At 39.9% G+C, this 12451-nt stretch overlaps 4 protein-coding genes across 4 annotated transcripts; 2 read left to right on the top strand and 2 right to left on the bottom strand.

The window, feature by feature from the left end:
* The first annotated feature begins 1350 nt into the window (after positions 1 to 1350).
* BCR41DRAFT_349934 (hypothetical protein) lies at positions 1351 to 4386 on the top strand. The gene is made up of 3 exons (XM_022023568.1): positions 1351 to 1907; positions 2259 to 2312; positions 2405 to 4386. The coding sequence occupies exons 1-3, from the start codon at positions 1517 to 1519 to the stop codon at positions 4360 to 4362; spliced, it is 2403 nt and encodes an 800-aa protein (XP_021882972.1). The 5' UTR covers positions 1351 to 1516; the 3' UTR covers positions 4363 to 4386.
* Positions 4387 to 6113: 1727 nt separating this feature from the next.
* On the top strand, positions 6114 to 7103 carry BCR41DRAFT_377228 (nucleotide-diphospho-sugar transferase; the record flags this gene model as incomplete). Its single annotated transcript, XM_022027091.1, has 3 exons — positions 6114 to 6314; positions 6461 to 6631; positions 6747 to 7103. 3 exons carry the CDS (start codon positions 6114 to 6116, stop codon positions 7101 to 7103), a joined length of 729 nt encoding a protein of 242 aa, XP_021882973.1.
* A 205-nt stretch (positions 7104 to 7308) lies between these two features.
* On the bottom strand, positions 7309 to 9904 carry BCR41DRAFT_349939 (pyruvate dehydrogenase E1 component subunit beta mitochondrial precursor). The gene is made up of 4 exons (XM_022023569.1): positions 9621 to 9904; positions 8851 to 8958; positions 8163 to 8522; positions 7309 to 8044 (listed from the first exon to the last, which is right to left on the bottom strand). Exons 1-4 carry the CDS (start codon positions 9750 to 9752, stop codon positions 7514 to 7516), a joined length of 1131 nt encoding a protein of 376 aa, XP_021882974.1. The 5' UTR covers positions 9753 to 9904; the 3' UTR covers positions 7309 to 7513.
* A 942-nt stretch (positions 9905 to 10846) lies between these two features.
* BCR41DRAFT_349941 (30S ribosomal protein S8e) lies at positions 10847 to 12365 on the bottom strand. Its single transcript, XM_022023570.1, has 4 exons — positions 12308 to 12365; positions 11957 to 12024; positions 11702 to 11821; positions 10847 to 11556 (listed from the first exon to the last, which is right to left on the bottom strand). The coding sequence occupies exons 1-4, from the start codon at positions 12308 to 12310 to the stop codon at positions 10965 to 10967; spliced, it is 783 nt and encodes a 260-aa protein (XP_021882975.1). The 5' UTR covers positions 12311 to 12365; the 3' UTR covers positions 10847 to 10964.
* Between the last annotated feature and the right edge of the window lie 86 nt (positions 12366 to 12451).

Below are 12451 nucleotides of genomic sequence, written 5' to 3' on the forward strand. Positions count from 1 at the left end.
AACACATGGAATAATATAGAGGAGTTGTAATAAAGCGCTTTATATCTAATAGCTTGCAAAGAGTATATCTGTATGAGCGCTGTTTCTGAGGAATATGTACGCCTTGTTGAGGCTCAGTGGAGGTTCATGCAAGAGGAATGACCAGCTATAAAGAAAGCCAAGTTTCATCGCACAGAGATGAAAGAGATATCTGACGTAACACACGTCAAGTCAATGGTGCTTGACCGTCTAGGATTCATCCCTAATGCCGATGGCCATTATGAAGTCGAAGCTACCTTGAGTCATGAAACTTCTGAGGGGGGAGAGACACTGTACACAGTTAAGTGGAAAGGATATGACGATGAGCACAACTCGCAACTTAGGTACGAAGACTTTGACTCCAAAGCAATGATCAATAAGTACTATAAAAAGCTTAATCAGCAAAACCCTCATATGATTGCCAAAATGGCTAAGAGGAAGCAACCCGCAACAGTTGTAGAGTCAAGGGTTCAGAAAAGACATAAGAACAGAAAGTAGAAGCAAAAACGAATGTAGCTTCACTGAGGTTTTTGTACGCATATCTTAACAAGCATGAACGTTTTCCTCACTATCAAATCAAACTTAAGGTTTATCCTTTTTTATGGTCGCATCTAAAAAGAAATGCAGACGCTGAAGGTTTTATTTATTTTCCTTCAAAGAATTGATTTATTTATTTAATCAAACAAGAAGGTTTTTAGACTTTTCCTTCGATACTAATTATCCTAATAGGAAGGTTTTATATATTTTCCTTCCAAGCTTTATAAGCACTCGCTCTTACCTGGACGCTCGTCTGGGGGAGTTATGTTGCGATTAGCAGTCATTTATATGGGTTTTTACTATAGCTAAGATTTTTACCCAGGATCATAATAAACACATCTTTCTTTCGTTCTCGTTACTTATTATGATCCTGGCATATTTCACCAAGAAAGCACTGATACAAAAAATTATTATTCGCGTTTGAACACTTACAATATCAGTAACAGCTTCTTGTTCTTGAAATGAGGGAGTATTAGACATGTTCATAGTGGGATGAATGTAAGGTGAAGAATGGGTGTGCATACTTTCGATTGTGTGGTGAAAACAAGAGTGTTTGATGTTTATAATTCGTCACATCAAGAAAAAATATTTTCTCACACACAGCACAGCCCAACTTTGAACAAATTTATCAATTGTCGCTCTTTCTTTAACTTGCTTCACTTCCTCTTCCTTTATCCTTTCACTTTTTTCTTATTTCCCTCCGGTTTTGCTCCCGTCAAGTTTGCTCTCCTTCCTTTTTCATTTTGTCCAAGCCTTCATTCATTGCCATTTTTTTTTCCTTTTTTTTTTTTTTTTTTTTTTTTTTCTTTTCCTCCCTCATCTTCATCTCCACAGCTTACATTGTCACAATTTTGAATCATCCTGCTACTGACTTAACATACTTAACATTTTTATCAAACTTTTCCTGTTTTCTGTCCTCCGTCCATTTACGCCCTTGTTTTTAAACAGTTTTGAAATCGCAATGGGAAGCGGAACAACAACACCAAATGGTCCATCTAGACGTGGTTCGATTGAAAGAGAAAGAAAGAATGAGAAAATGCCAACCAAACTGAGGATTTATTGCATTGTTGAGGGAGAAGCAACATCTTTTCCTGTCAGGATTTTCCCCGATTGTTCAGTTGGTGAACTCAAGCAAGCCATCAAGGCAGCGAAGAAGCCAGAACTCGATCATGTTGCCGCAGACAAGCTCACGCTTTGGAGAGCAGTCAACCCCAAGAGAGACAGGGACGATAAAGTAGATTTTGATGGCACCGTTGACAAGACAGAGCTCGATGACGAGATGGCACTTCTTTCTGAGCTGGACGAGCTGACCAGCCGAAGGACATATGTTATTGTCAAGCCGCCGCCGCCAGGTATGTATTTAGCTCTTGATGGACTGATGGCTGTTGATATTTTTAATCGACGAAGCTTATTGTCATTCATGACGTCATTGATTTGACTTGATGTAGTTCAAAACAGCTCTTTATGTTTGAGATGTATCATGGCTAAACTATCTAACCAGGGGCGGCTTTGGATTTCTTTATAAAAAGAATTTGAAAAGTCGCCCCATGGTTCGTGCGTATACTCTGACTCTCACTGTCCTCTCGCGAGTCTTTTTACTTGAGCTTATTTCGGCTCCCCACCGCCCTATCGCATACAAGTACTTTTATCAAGGCCTCCTATCTAACTATCCTCTTGTTGTTTTTTGCGTGGATTTTAAACAGCCCCAAGAAGTCCAAAAAGGAACCTAGAAGACACAGAAGACGGAGGTTTAGAAGGTGAGTTCATCCCACTCATAGTTTTGATGATTCTTGAGAAAGTTTGTTTATTTCATACTCACGTCAGTCTCGCTATTCCTATATGCTCAAAGAGCACCTTGCAAAGCGCTGTCGTTCCTTGAAGCGATATATTGCAGCCGATGGCAAACCCGTAGTTTTACCCCTCCATATACTGGATTTGATCGAAAATAACAAGTACGCACCAGAACCCCGCGCCGAGTTCCAATCGCTTTTGACGGTGAAGGCTGGAGATCGAATTACTTCAATGGATCTTGGTCAGAGCCCAAAATTCTTTGCGAGAGGCTATCAAGGTCGCGAGTTTTTTGTGACCGAACAGATGATGGACCAATGGAATAGATTCGAAAATGACAGTGTGGCGTCTGTCAAGAAATGTTTATCGGGTCCAATGGGCGTCGGCAAATCATACATTTCATGGTTCCTTGCGGCCAAGGCATACGCACATGGTTGGCCAGTGCTTTATATTGCCGATGCTAGTAAACTTAACAACTGTGACACTAAAACTGCCGCAGCAAAGCTAATCTGTCAACTCTTCTTATCCATCAACAAAGATATTTTGACAGCCTCAGAGCTCAAGGAAATGGTCGCAGATGAAACATCGGAGTATCCTTATGGGAATAGCGCCAGCTGTATCTTGAGTACCCTACTCCAGTTAAAAAGTCAAAAAACATTATTTGTCGTGGATGAGCATGGTGCGCTATTTCCAGAAGAAGGTAAGTCTGCGCCCGCAAGGTTCCCAGTTTTATGGCCTCTAAAGACTTTCAACTGTTGGAACAATTCAAATAACGCGAGAGCAGTGTTCGCCAGCACGGCGAATTTTGAGAGGTGTATTCTCACAGACGCACCGGAATATGTTGAGTATGTTGGTCCAATGTCGCCTGATATTTTCAATAAGCTACTGGATGTGATCATAAATAAGGTCCACCCAACAGCCCGCCAACATTTGAATGAGCTACGATGTGAGATTCAAAGAGCCACCGGATGTGTGCCACGGGAGCTTAATAATTTTTTTGACAAAGACCGTGGAGATATTGAGCTCACAGCTAATGGGATCAAGCAACGACTAAAGGGTTATGAGAAGGATCGCAAAAATCAATTCTTCGAGACCTTGAAGAGCTATTACGGCAAAGTTGAACCGATATTCAAAACAGATGTCCGTCGAGCTCTAGCCGATGTGTTTCTGCAAAACAAGGATCATGCAGGAGCAACACTTGGTTGGAGATTCTACGATATTGGAATAATATATCAGTATAAGAACGCGGAAAGGGATTTGATTTTGCAGCAGCCAATTACACCAGCATCTGAGGCGGCACTTTTGGACCTATACAGGCTATGCCCACTCCCCAACGACTACATAAACGCCATAAGGAAGGGTACCTTGAGTCCTGACCAATTTTCCGATGCTATCTTCCAGAAGCTTATCAAGGAAAAAAACATAAAGTTCAACACGACAAATCTCGCTGGGAAGGAGGGACACGTTTTAGAGCTGAGAGTCGATGGCTTTGAACATCTTCAAGATCCACCCAAAAGATTTGAGGACGAGGGCAAGAATATCTTGATAAATGGAGGCGAACTACCTCGATTCGATTTTATACTTGGCTACACTTTTATTCAGGTTTCGATCAGTGATTTTCAAAAACACAACGAGGGCTCTGCAAACATTGATTTGGCATTTACAGATCGGAGATATTCTGAAGGCAGAAATCAAATCGAGTATTTCCTAGACTACACATACGGCGGAACTCACAGAGCAGTAATGGAAACAACAAAGCTGACCAAAAAGACCCAAGGTAAGAATGCTGGCGAAGAAAAATCAGAAACCAGGTATAAAAGAGACTTCAAAGTAACGAGAGATGGTGTGCTGTGTCCGGACTTTAAGATTTTGTATATTCGCAGGAAAAATGACCTTGATGACAAAGGCAACGAAGTACATAGACCGCCCAATGACATCGGTAAAGTCCAGGAGTATCCCCAGATAAGACATGTTTGTTGGGACGAAGTTAAAAAGAGCTTGTTCGGTGATTTACTTTAATTCCAATAAAATTTTTTAGACAAATCCTTTTTAAAAAGATGTCATATTGCAGGCATATTTTGTATATATTGATGGAGTTACCTGATCCTTAGGATGATTGCAAATAGCCAAAGGCCTTCAGCACTCATACCTTGGAGAGCCCGACCGCATATTACATTTGCGATAATTATTTCTCTGCCCAGGTTCATGTACATACTTGAGGAAGCAATGTTCGAGTACCGGGAGGAATCTCTCATATTACTCTGTGATGCACTATGCAGTAGGTTGAGACTCCACTCAATAGAAATTGTATTCACAAAGAGACCATCAACAACCTTATTGCCACTGTTGATCCACTCAAGTCCCCAGTCATTACCTTGTTTCGCCTTTATTTTATTGTTCTTCAAGATGAAGGGCCACACTTCTTGGTGGAATGTTTAGGCGGGGGCGACTTTGGATTTCTTCTTTATAAAAAAGAATTTGAAAAGTCGCCCCCATGGTCCGTGCGCGCCGTACAGATCCTCGCTCACTTGTTAAGGCGACTGTTCGATGCTTGTTGGTTTTCCAAATCTGCTTTGATTTCACCATAATTTAGCGGAATTGATTAGCATCCCCTGAATAGCTGCCATCCAAAGGGACTAACTTCGAATGGACAGGATTTACTGTGTTGTTCCAAACAATAAAACTTGACTGAAAGTCTACTAATCCTCAAACTATGAGGCAAATAATGCCTCTGAACGCTTCAATAGGATTATGGCGAGCTTTTGGGGTGCTTCCACAATCCAAGGACTGTGATGTAGCCATTAAATGTTACATGTTTGTCGAAGCATTGACATATCCCTTGCAAAAGCTCTGGTGTTGCTAAGAGTATTGTTTAAGGGACGTAGAGTAGCCAATGATATGTGGCAGTGTTCAGGTGTATCAAATGGAGTCCGAACAGTGGCCAAACAAACAATTAGATTTATTTTTTTGAGCCCTGTGTCCTTGCCTTGATTCTTTCTTTTCTCTGCACCGATCCTCCTTCCATTCTTTGTCTGCTTTCCCTCTTCCTCTTCACTCGTCCTCTCCTTCTCCCTCTTCTTTCTTCAGCCCTCCTGCTCGTTTTTGCTTACTGTGGAATCCTTGAGCGATAGGATTGCTATCAGACTCAAGCCTCTTTCATCTACACATTGGCTTTCTTTGGTTTTTGTCCAGCTAACCATGTCATGGATGTTCATCTTGTCAAGTGTCGCTATAGGCGGCATTCTTTTTGTAAGTTTCGATGAATGCATGAAACAACGACTTGCTAGAATGGCAAACTATGCGAATGCAAGGACGTATGGATGTTGGAAGTACATGCTAGTTTTTTTTTTTTTTTTTTTTTTTTTTTCATCTGTTGTTTTGTTTTCATCTGTTTTTTTTGTCAGAATAAAAGACTTATTATTTTTTTTATTCAATTGGAATCGCAATAGGCTTTCTCGATACTTTATTTGATGAGCCCTAACCCACGTACTGCAACCGAATCTGAAAAGTGCTATCAAGACTACGATCATCTCTCTGCATTAATGAAAGAAGAAGAAGATTATCAACGGAAAGTCAAAGAAAGATCAGCAGCATCAGCGTCAATATCAACAACTGTCAAGAAGTCAAAAATGAAAATTGCTGGAGGTGCTACACGGTCTGAAAAGTACAGGACCTCATTGCCTCGATTGACACGTACGGACGAAGGAACTGCGACAAAAACCCTTTCACTCGTCGTACCTGCCTACAATGAAACAGAACGTTTACCCATCATGATGAAAGAAACTCTCCATTTCTTGAACGCGCGAGCTCAAAAGGATCTCTCGTTTACATTTGAAATCTTAATTGTCGATGATGGATCTCAGGATCAGACCGTAAAAGCTGCACTTGAAATAGCGCAACAGGAACAGAATAAGGACATTCGGGTGTTGAGTTTTGAGAAGAACCGAGGCAAAGGAGGGGCTGTCATTCAGGTAAACGGAGAGAATCCATACTCTTTTATTTAGGCTCCTCTGTACTTTTTTTTTTTTTTTTTTTTTGACAGTGATCCGATTGGAAAAGTAATAAGCATTTAGGATAGCTAGGATCCTCTAATGACCACTATTTTTTCATATTGTAGGGTATGCAATACACACGTGGAGAATACATTTTGATGGTAGATGCAGATGGCGCAACTCGATTTTCAGACTTGGAGAAGCTGGAAGCTAAATTGAAGGAAGTCGAGCGTAATGGACTCGGTATCGCTGTGGGATCCAGAGCCCATTTGGTCCAAACAGACGCTGTTGTTAAGGTATATCTCTCTCCTCCCTTTTGTCCTTAATGAATCACTATTGTCATATTATTGAGCCGTCCAGCCAATCTTTGAGAGGGTATTAAGCATCCTTCATCCTTTTTAACATTATTAGCGTTCGTTTATCCGCAACTTTTTGATGCACTCATTTCACAAAGTCGTTTATGTGCTCGGTATTCGTGGAATTGATGACACACAGTGTGGATTCAAATTGTTTACACGCAAGGCAGCGAACGCGATTTTTCGAAACATGCACGTGGAGGGTTGGATCTTTGATATTGAAGTTTTAATGATTGCGCAATACCTTCGAATTCCAATCGTGGAGGTCCCCGTTGCTTGGCAGGAAATTGATGGATCCAAGGTCTCACTCATGCGCGACTCTATTCAGATGGCAGTGGATCTCTTGATTATCCGGATGAGCTACATTCTAGGCGTCTGGGCTGTGAAACCCCTGTCCCCCACCAAAGATTAGAGGTCTATACCCACATCAGTACCAACAGCAGAATCCAATTGAGATTGAAATATAAGAGGCTGTGTCAGGAACATGGCTCTATTCATTCTTCCATAGTACATTTTCAGCCACAAGAGCAAAACGACATGTCAGTGGATCATTTGAGAGTGAAGCTGTCGGTCAAAATAGCCCGGCAAGTTCAAAAAAAAAAAAAAAAAAAAAAAAGTGCAATACAAAATTAAACAAATATGAATAACTAAAGTTGTTGGTTAATGATGAATCTATGGAGAAGTTTTAATGAGAACAAGGAAAAAAAATGTCAAGGTGAAAAGAAAAATGGGCAACCCCTATACTGCCACGGCTATTATATAACACCAACTACTACTCAATAATGCTGCTTCTTGATGCTTTGCTATGAATCATCTTTTGATTCAAGCGCCGATCTTTTTGCTAAGTTGACGCTTGACAACACGAGCAATGACATCAGTGTCAGGGAATGCAAAGGCCTCCAAGTTCTGGGCGTATGGGGTTGGAACATCTGCACCGGTGACGCGAACAACAGGAGCATCCAAGTGGTCAAAAGCTTCGCTTTCCATGATCTGAGCACAGATTTCTGATCCAACACCATATTGAGGCCAACCGCCCTCGACAGTAACCAGACGGTTGGTCTTCTTGACTGACTTGATAATGGTGTCAATGTCAAGTGGGCGAATGGAACGTAAATTGATCACTTCAGCCTTGCAGACGCCTTCCTTCTCCAAGGCATGAGCTGCCTCAAGTGCGAATCCAACTGCACGAGAGTGTGCAACAATAGTAATGTCGGATCCCTCCTTCTCAATCTTGGCCTTGCCAATCTCTAACACAAAGTCATTGGACAAAGCAGCCTCGGACATGGGGAATGATACACCATACATGAGTTCGTTTTCCAAGACTACAACGGGGTTAGGGTCACGAATAGCAGCCTACAAGTTAAGAGTAAGATTTATCATTTAGTATATATTTAAAAAATGAAAAAAAAAAAAAAAAAAGAAAAAAAAAAAAAAAAAGAGAAAAAGTTCATCTGATTGAAGATATATTCACCTTCAACAAACCCTTGGCATCCTCCGAGTTCCAGGGCGAGACGACCTTGAGACCAGGGACAGATCCGTACCAGGCAGCAAAGCACTGTGAATGCTGAGCAGCAACGCCAGCAGCAGCACCGTTGGGGCCACGGAAGGTGATAGGACAAGTAACATTACCAGCAGACATGTAATGGGTCTTGGCAGCAGAGTTGACAATCTGATCAATAGCCTGCATAGCAAAGTTCCAAGTCATGAATTCGCAAACGGGTTTCAATCCAGCAAATGCAGATCCGACAGCGAGACCACAGAATCCGGACTCTGTGATAGGGGTGTCAACGACACGCTTAGGCCCAAACTTGTCCAACAGACCTTTTGAGACCTAACAAGCGGAACAGTCATTGGCATGGTTAAAGAAGGTTATTTAGGAAACATGAATCGAAGGAGTTAAAATTGATGATCTGCGTTTGTACAGCTGACTGTTGCACAACTTTGAAATCTTTTGGGGTATTTTTTTTTTTTGCCCGCACTTTTTGCAGGATTCCATTTGGACGTTTGTTTAATTCACTGTTCAGTTATAATCCAGCTCATTCCGCCGAGAATAATAATAATAATAATAATAAAAAGTTGTATCTCTCCTTCATTTGCAAAATTATCATTTCACCGCTTTCTTTATAAATTGACTTTTTTTTTTTTTTTTTTTTTTTTACCTTGTATGCTCCGTTGTATTGACCGACTTCCTCTCCCATCAGGTAGACCCTCTCATCCGCAATCATCTCTTCTTCCAAAGCAGAGTTCAGAGCATCACGGACAGTCATCTATGAACCAGATACATATAATAACAATGACAAAAGAATAAAGGGTTAGCTTATTTTCAATCATCTTTAGATCTTTAAATACTAGATATTGATGATATATATTTTTTTATCATGAACCAATGATCATTCTATCCAAGTGGTTGTCAGTCATTGACTCCAGTTCCAAACGCGCCCTTTTTTTTTTTTTTTTTTTTTTTTTTGTAAATAAATAAAAATAATAATAAAAGGCAAAAGCGAAGATGGTTCATATTCTATTGCAGGGTTGACGTGTTAATTGCGTTTTTTGAGTTGGAGTAGCACACAGAAAGGGACTATATAAAACCTGATAAGTAAGCTAAGTCGGGTTTGCTATGCTGTATCCTTGACGTCAAGTTGAATAATGAAAAAATTTACTTTTTTTTTTTTTTTTTTTTTTTTTTTTGTATTATCGTCCAGAGTCCAACTATTTCCTCACGCTCAATCTCTCTAGCTATCTCTCTCCTTTTCCACGTCTTTTCTCAATGGTGTGTGTTGTTTGTATTCGAGTTGATACGTGTGAAGTTCATGTGTAGTATGAATCCAGCCTTGATCCATGCCATGTGATGTATGCCTTTTCATATATAGAAATATATATATATATGAAGGATAAAAAGAAGAAAGGAGAAAGGTCCCTATAATTGTACCTCTACACCACCCTTGGAGTTGTAGGAACGCTTTGCGAGGAGAGCATTGGCAACAACTGGGTTGGAGCGGAGTAATGCCTGACGGACAGTGGGGATGGAGACCACAGCAGCTTTCTTGAGCATAGAGGACATGATTGGTTGAATGTATGAATGGAATGAAAGAAGGAATGAAAGAAGGAGAAAGAGTGGAGAGGAGTATGAAAGGAAGACTGTGCTGAATGTGGGTGATGCGTGAGAAAGGAAGGAAGGGAAAAACAAAAAAAAGAATTTGATTGAGGTTCTACACAAGTAAGCTGATAAGGAATCCTTGTCGGTCTTCTGTCTCACCTTTTTTTTTTGTGTTCCCATGTCAATGGAAAAAGGCATACTTAAGCCCTCGGGTATCTTCGCTATCAAAGCTTTCCTTTTTCTACTCGGGTGCATTAGGAAACCATCCAATGTTACCATCCCATCGGTGAGAAAGACAACGGAGGATCAATAGAATATATTGTTCGGGTTCATAACGTTGCACGGAAACCATAAAAAAAAAGGATCTCCTCTTCCATTCTCATCCTTCTTCTCTTTCTCCTCCGTTATTCTTCTTGCTGATCTTTAAACATTAAAGCTAATTCTTCATGTTTACTCCATATTTCCATCATCCTCCATTCTGTGCATCCTCTACATCGACTATTTGTAGGAGTATAATATGAAAAATGATTATAAAAAAGGGTTTATCAGCTTTTGTTATTTGCTTGCTCCACATGGACAATGCGAAGCGGAAAACCTTTTTTTTTTTTTTTTTTTTTTTTTTTTTACGTTAAACCATAATCACAGACTGCCCGCCATTTTTTATTTCTTTTTTAATGAGCACAACACGTTATTAATAAAGCACGATTGGCTGTTGTATCTATTGAAAATAACCTCCACGATAACACCCGTATTCCCAATGGGAGATTTGTTTGGACATGAACCGTTATATGTCTGTACAATAACTTTTTCTCCTTTTGCTCCGCATGCAAAGAAAAAAAAAAAAAAAAAAAACGCGTCGACTAGAATGTATGAATCTTTTACTAGGCTTTCCTTAAATTGTAGTACAACTTGTCCAAAACCACCTGAGCATCTCCACATATACTACATAGCTTTAATTGCACCTTTATAATGAATTTATAAGCGCCATCACTGCACAGTCATTAAAATCAATTTGACAAACCTTCGACTTTTTATCTTTTTTTATTTATTTATTTTTTCCTTTTTTTTCTAATTTTAATACGTGATATAAAAAATAAGTGTACAATACAATGAGGCAGGATGAAATGAAGGATGGAGACAAGCTATGCTAAATCGTCTTTTATCCCCTTCTGTTGTTTAGACTAGGAGAAGTGCGTTCACACAGCCATCCAACTCTGGGTTATTGGTGATCTGAGCATATTTACCCCAGACAACCTTGCCTCCTGTTGTGACCAACCCTAATTCTGATACGTTGACTTCAATGACTGTACCCTTAGTCAGAACGCCCAACTGAGTGTATAGAGGGCTCTGAGGGTTCTTCTTGACACCAATGATAGGCAAGCAGAATGTCGCCTTGAGTTCTGGGTGAGTGACATGAGCCTTCTTATAACGAAGAGCTGAAGGACGGATGAAGCGTTCATACTTTGGAGGTTTACGAGTAAAGCCATCACCAACAAAGGTAGCCTTTGTGACCATTCGCTTCCATGACTTGCCCTTGGTCTTTCCAGAACGAAGAACCTTGAACATCTCATCCTCAGCAATACCACGGACCTTTGGCAAAGGTACATTCCATTTACCAGCCTTCTCCTTACGCTTTTGCTTGATCATATTGCTTAGTACCTTGGCACGTTGCTGACCTTCACGATCCAACAGATAACCAGGAACAGCTCCTTCAGGAACAGCTTCTGTATCCTTCTGCTTGGCATTCTTTTCTTCGTGCTGCTTAATACTATTTTTTTTTTTTTAGTTTGTTGAAAAATGGAATAGTCAGCATTGTTATTATTGTTATTTTCTTTCCTGACGCTCCTGACAATTACCGCAGTAATATATTGCCGAGAACATTTTTACAAATATTTTTGCTTGTTTGTACGTACGTCTTCTTCATCTGAATCTTTTCTGAATGCCTCTTCTTGTTATACATCTTGGCTCTTAGACCTGTAACCTTTTGTGCAAACTGAGAGTTCTTGTGGGCCTCACGAGCCTCTCTTTTACGCCTATATTATAGAAAAATAAGCAAATAAATAACTGTATATATTAGTATATGTAACGTTCAGACATTTTATGTGTTGCAAAAAAAAAAAAAAAAAAAAAAAAGTAAAAGTATACAAAATATAAAATAAGAGTCTTACTTGCGCTCAGCATAATCAAGCCTGCGACCATGTCGCTTAATCGACTCTTCGATATATTCGTTCTGAGGCTATTGATGTTAAAACCGAGATGGAAAAAAAAAACAATGAGGACAGGAATTAGTCCTTTAGCCTTTCTTTCCGAGACTTTAACGATGAGATATCCGTTGCTGATGTTCTTGTCATCAACTTGACCAGTAAAGTTGATAACAGAGATACAGAGATATCCTTCAATATGCATGGACGATCTCAGGAAATAAAGGTCGAATGAAAATGCTTTCTAATGTAATGCATGTAGTCTTCTTTTTCTTCATTTTTCTTAGCATTATAAAATCGGGAATCCATATGCTTTACCATAGTTGACTGATGTGTGGTGAGGAGACGAAAGGAGGAATGAAGACTTGATGCAAGCTCTCTTACAAATGCCCTAACAAGGAAAAAAAAAAAAAAAAAAGAGTAAGTGGCTTCTTGAGCAAAACACCTGTCATGTGATATGAG

The sequence above is a fragment of the Lobosporangium transversale genome (genome assembly GCF_002105155.1).
Source record: "Lobosporangium transversale strain NRRL 3116 chromosome Unknown BCR41scaffold_11, whole genome shotgun sequence".
Classification (NCBI taxonomy): domain Eukaryota; kingdom Fungi; phylum Mortierellomycota; class Mortierellomycetes; order Mortierellales; family Mortierellaceae; genus Lobosporangium; species Lobosporangium transversale.

Bases quoted from the DNA above. Each gene is read 5' to 3' on its own strand.
- BCR41DRAFT_349934 (XM_022023568.1), top strand. From the start codon at position 1,517: ATGGGAAGCGGAACAACAACACCAAATGGTCCATCTAGACGTGGTTCG. The intron at 1,908-2,258 runs GTATGTATTTAG...GATTTTAAACAG, and splicing joins TGTCAAGCCGCCGCCGCCAG to CCCCAAGAAGTCCAAAAAGG. The intron at 2,313-2,404 runs GTGAGTTCATCC...ATATGCTCAAAG, and splicing joins AGAAGACGGAGGTTTAGAAG to AGCACCTTGCAAAGCGCTGT.
- BCR41DRAFT_349939 (XM_022023569.1), bottom strand. From the start codon at position 9,752: ATGTCCTCTATGCTCAAGAAAGCTGCTGTGGTCTCCATCCCCACTGTC. The intron at 8,959-9,620 runs GTACAATTATAG...TCTGGTTCATAG, and splicing joins ACTCCAAGGGTGGTGTAGAG to ATGACTGTCCGTGATGCTCT. The intron at 8,045-8,162 runs GTGAATATATCT...CTTAACTTGTAG, and splicing joins ATGCCAAGGGTTTGTTGAAG to GCTGCTATTCGTGACCCTAA.
- BCR41DRAFT_349941 (XM_022023570.1), bottom strand. The intron at 11,822-11,956 runs GTAAGACTCTTA...TCTATAATATAG, and splicing joins CTTGATTATGCTGAGCGCAA to GCGTAAAAGAGAGGCTCGTG. The intron at 11,557-11,701 runs GTACGTACAAAC...AAAAAAAAATAG, and splicing joins AAGATTCAGATGAAGAAGAC to TATTAAGCAGCACGAAGAAA.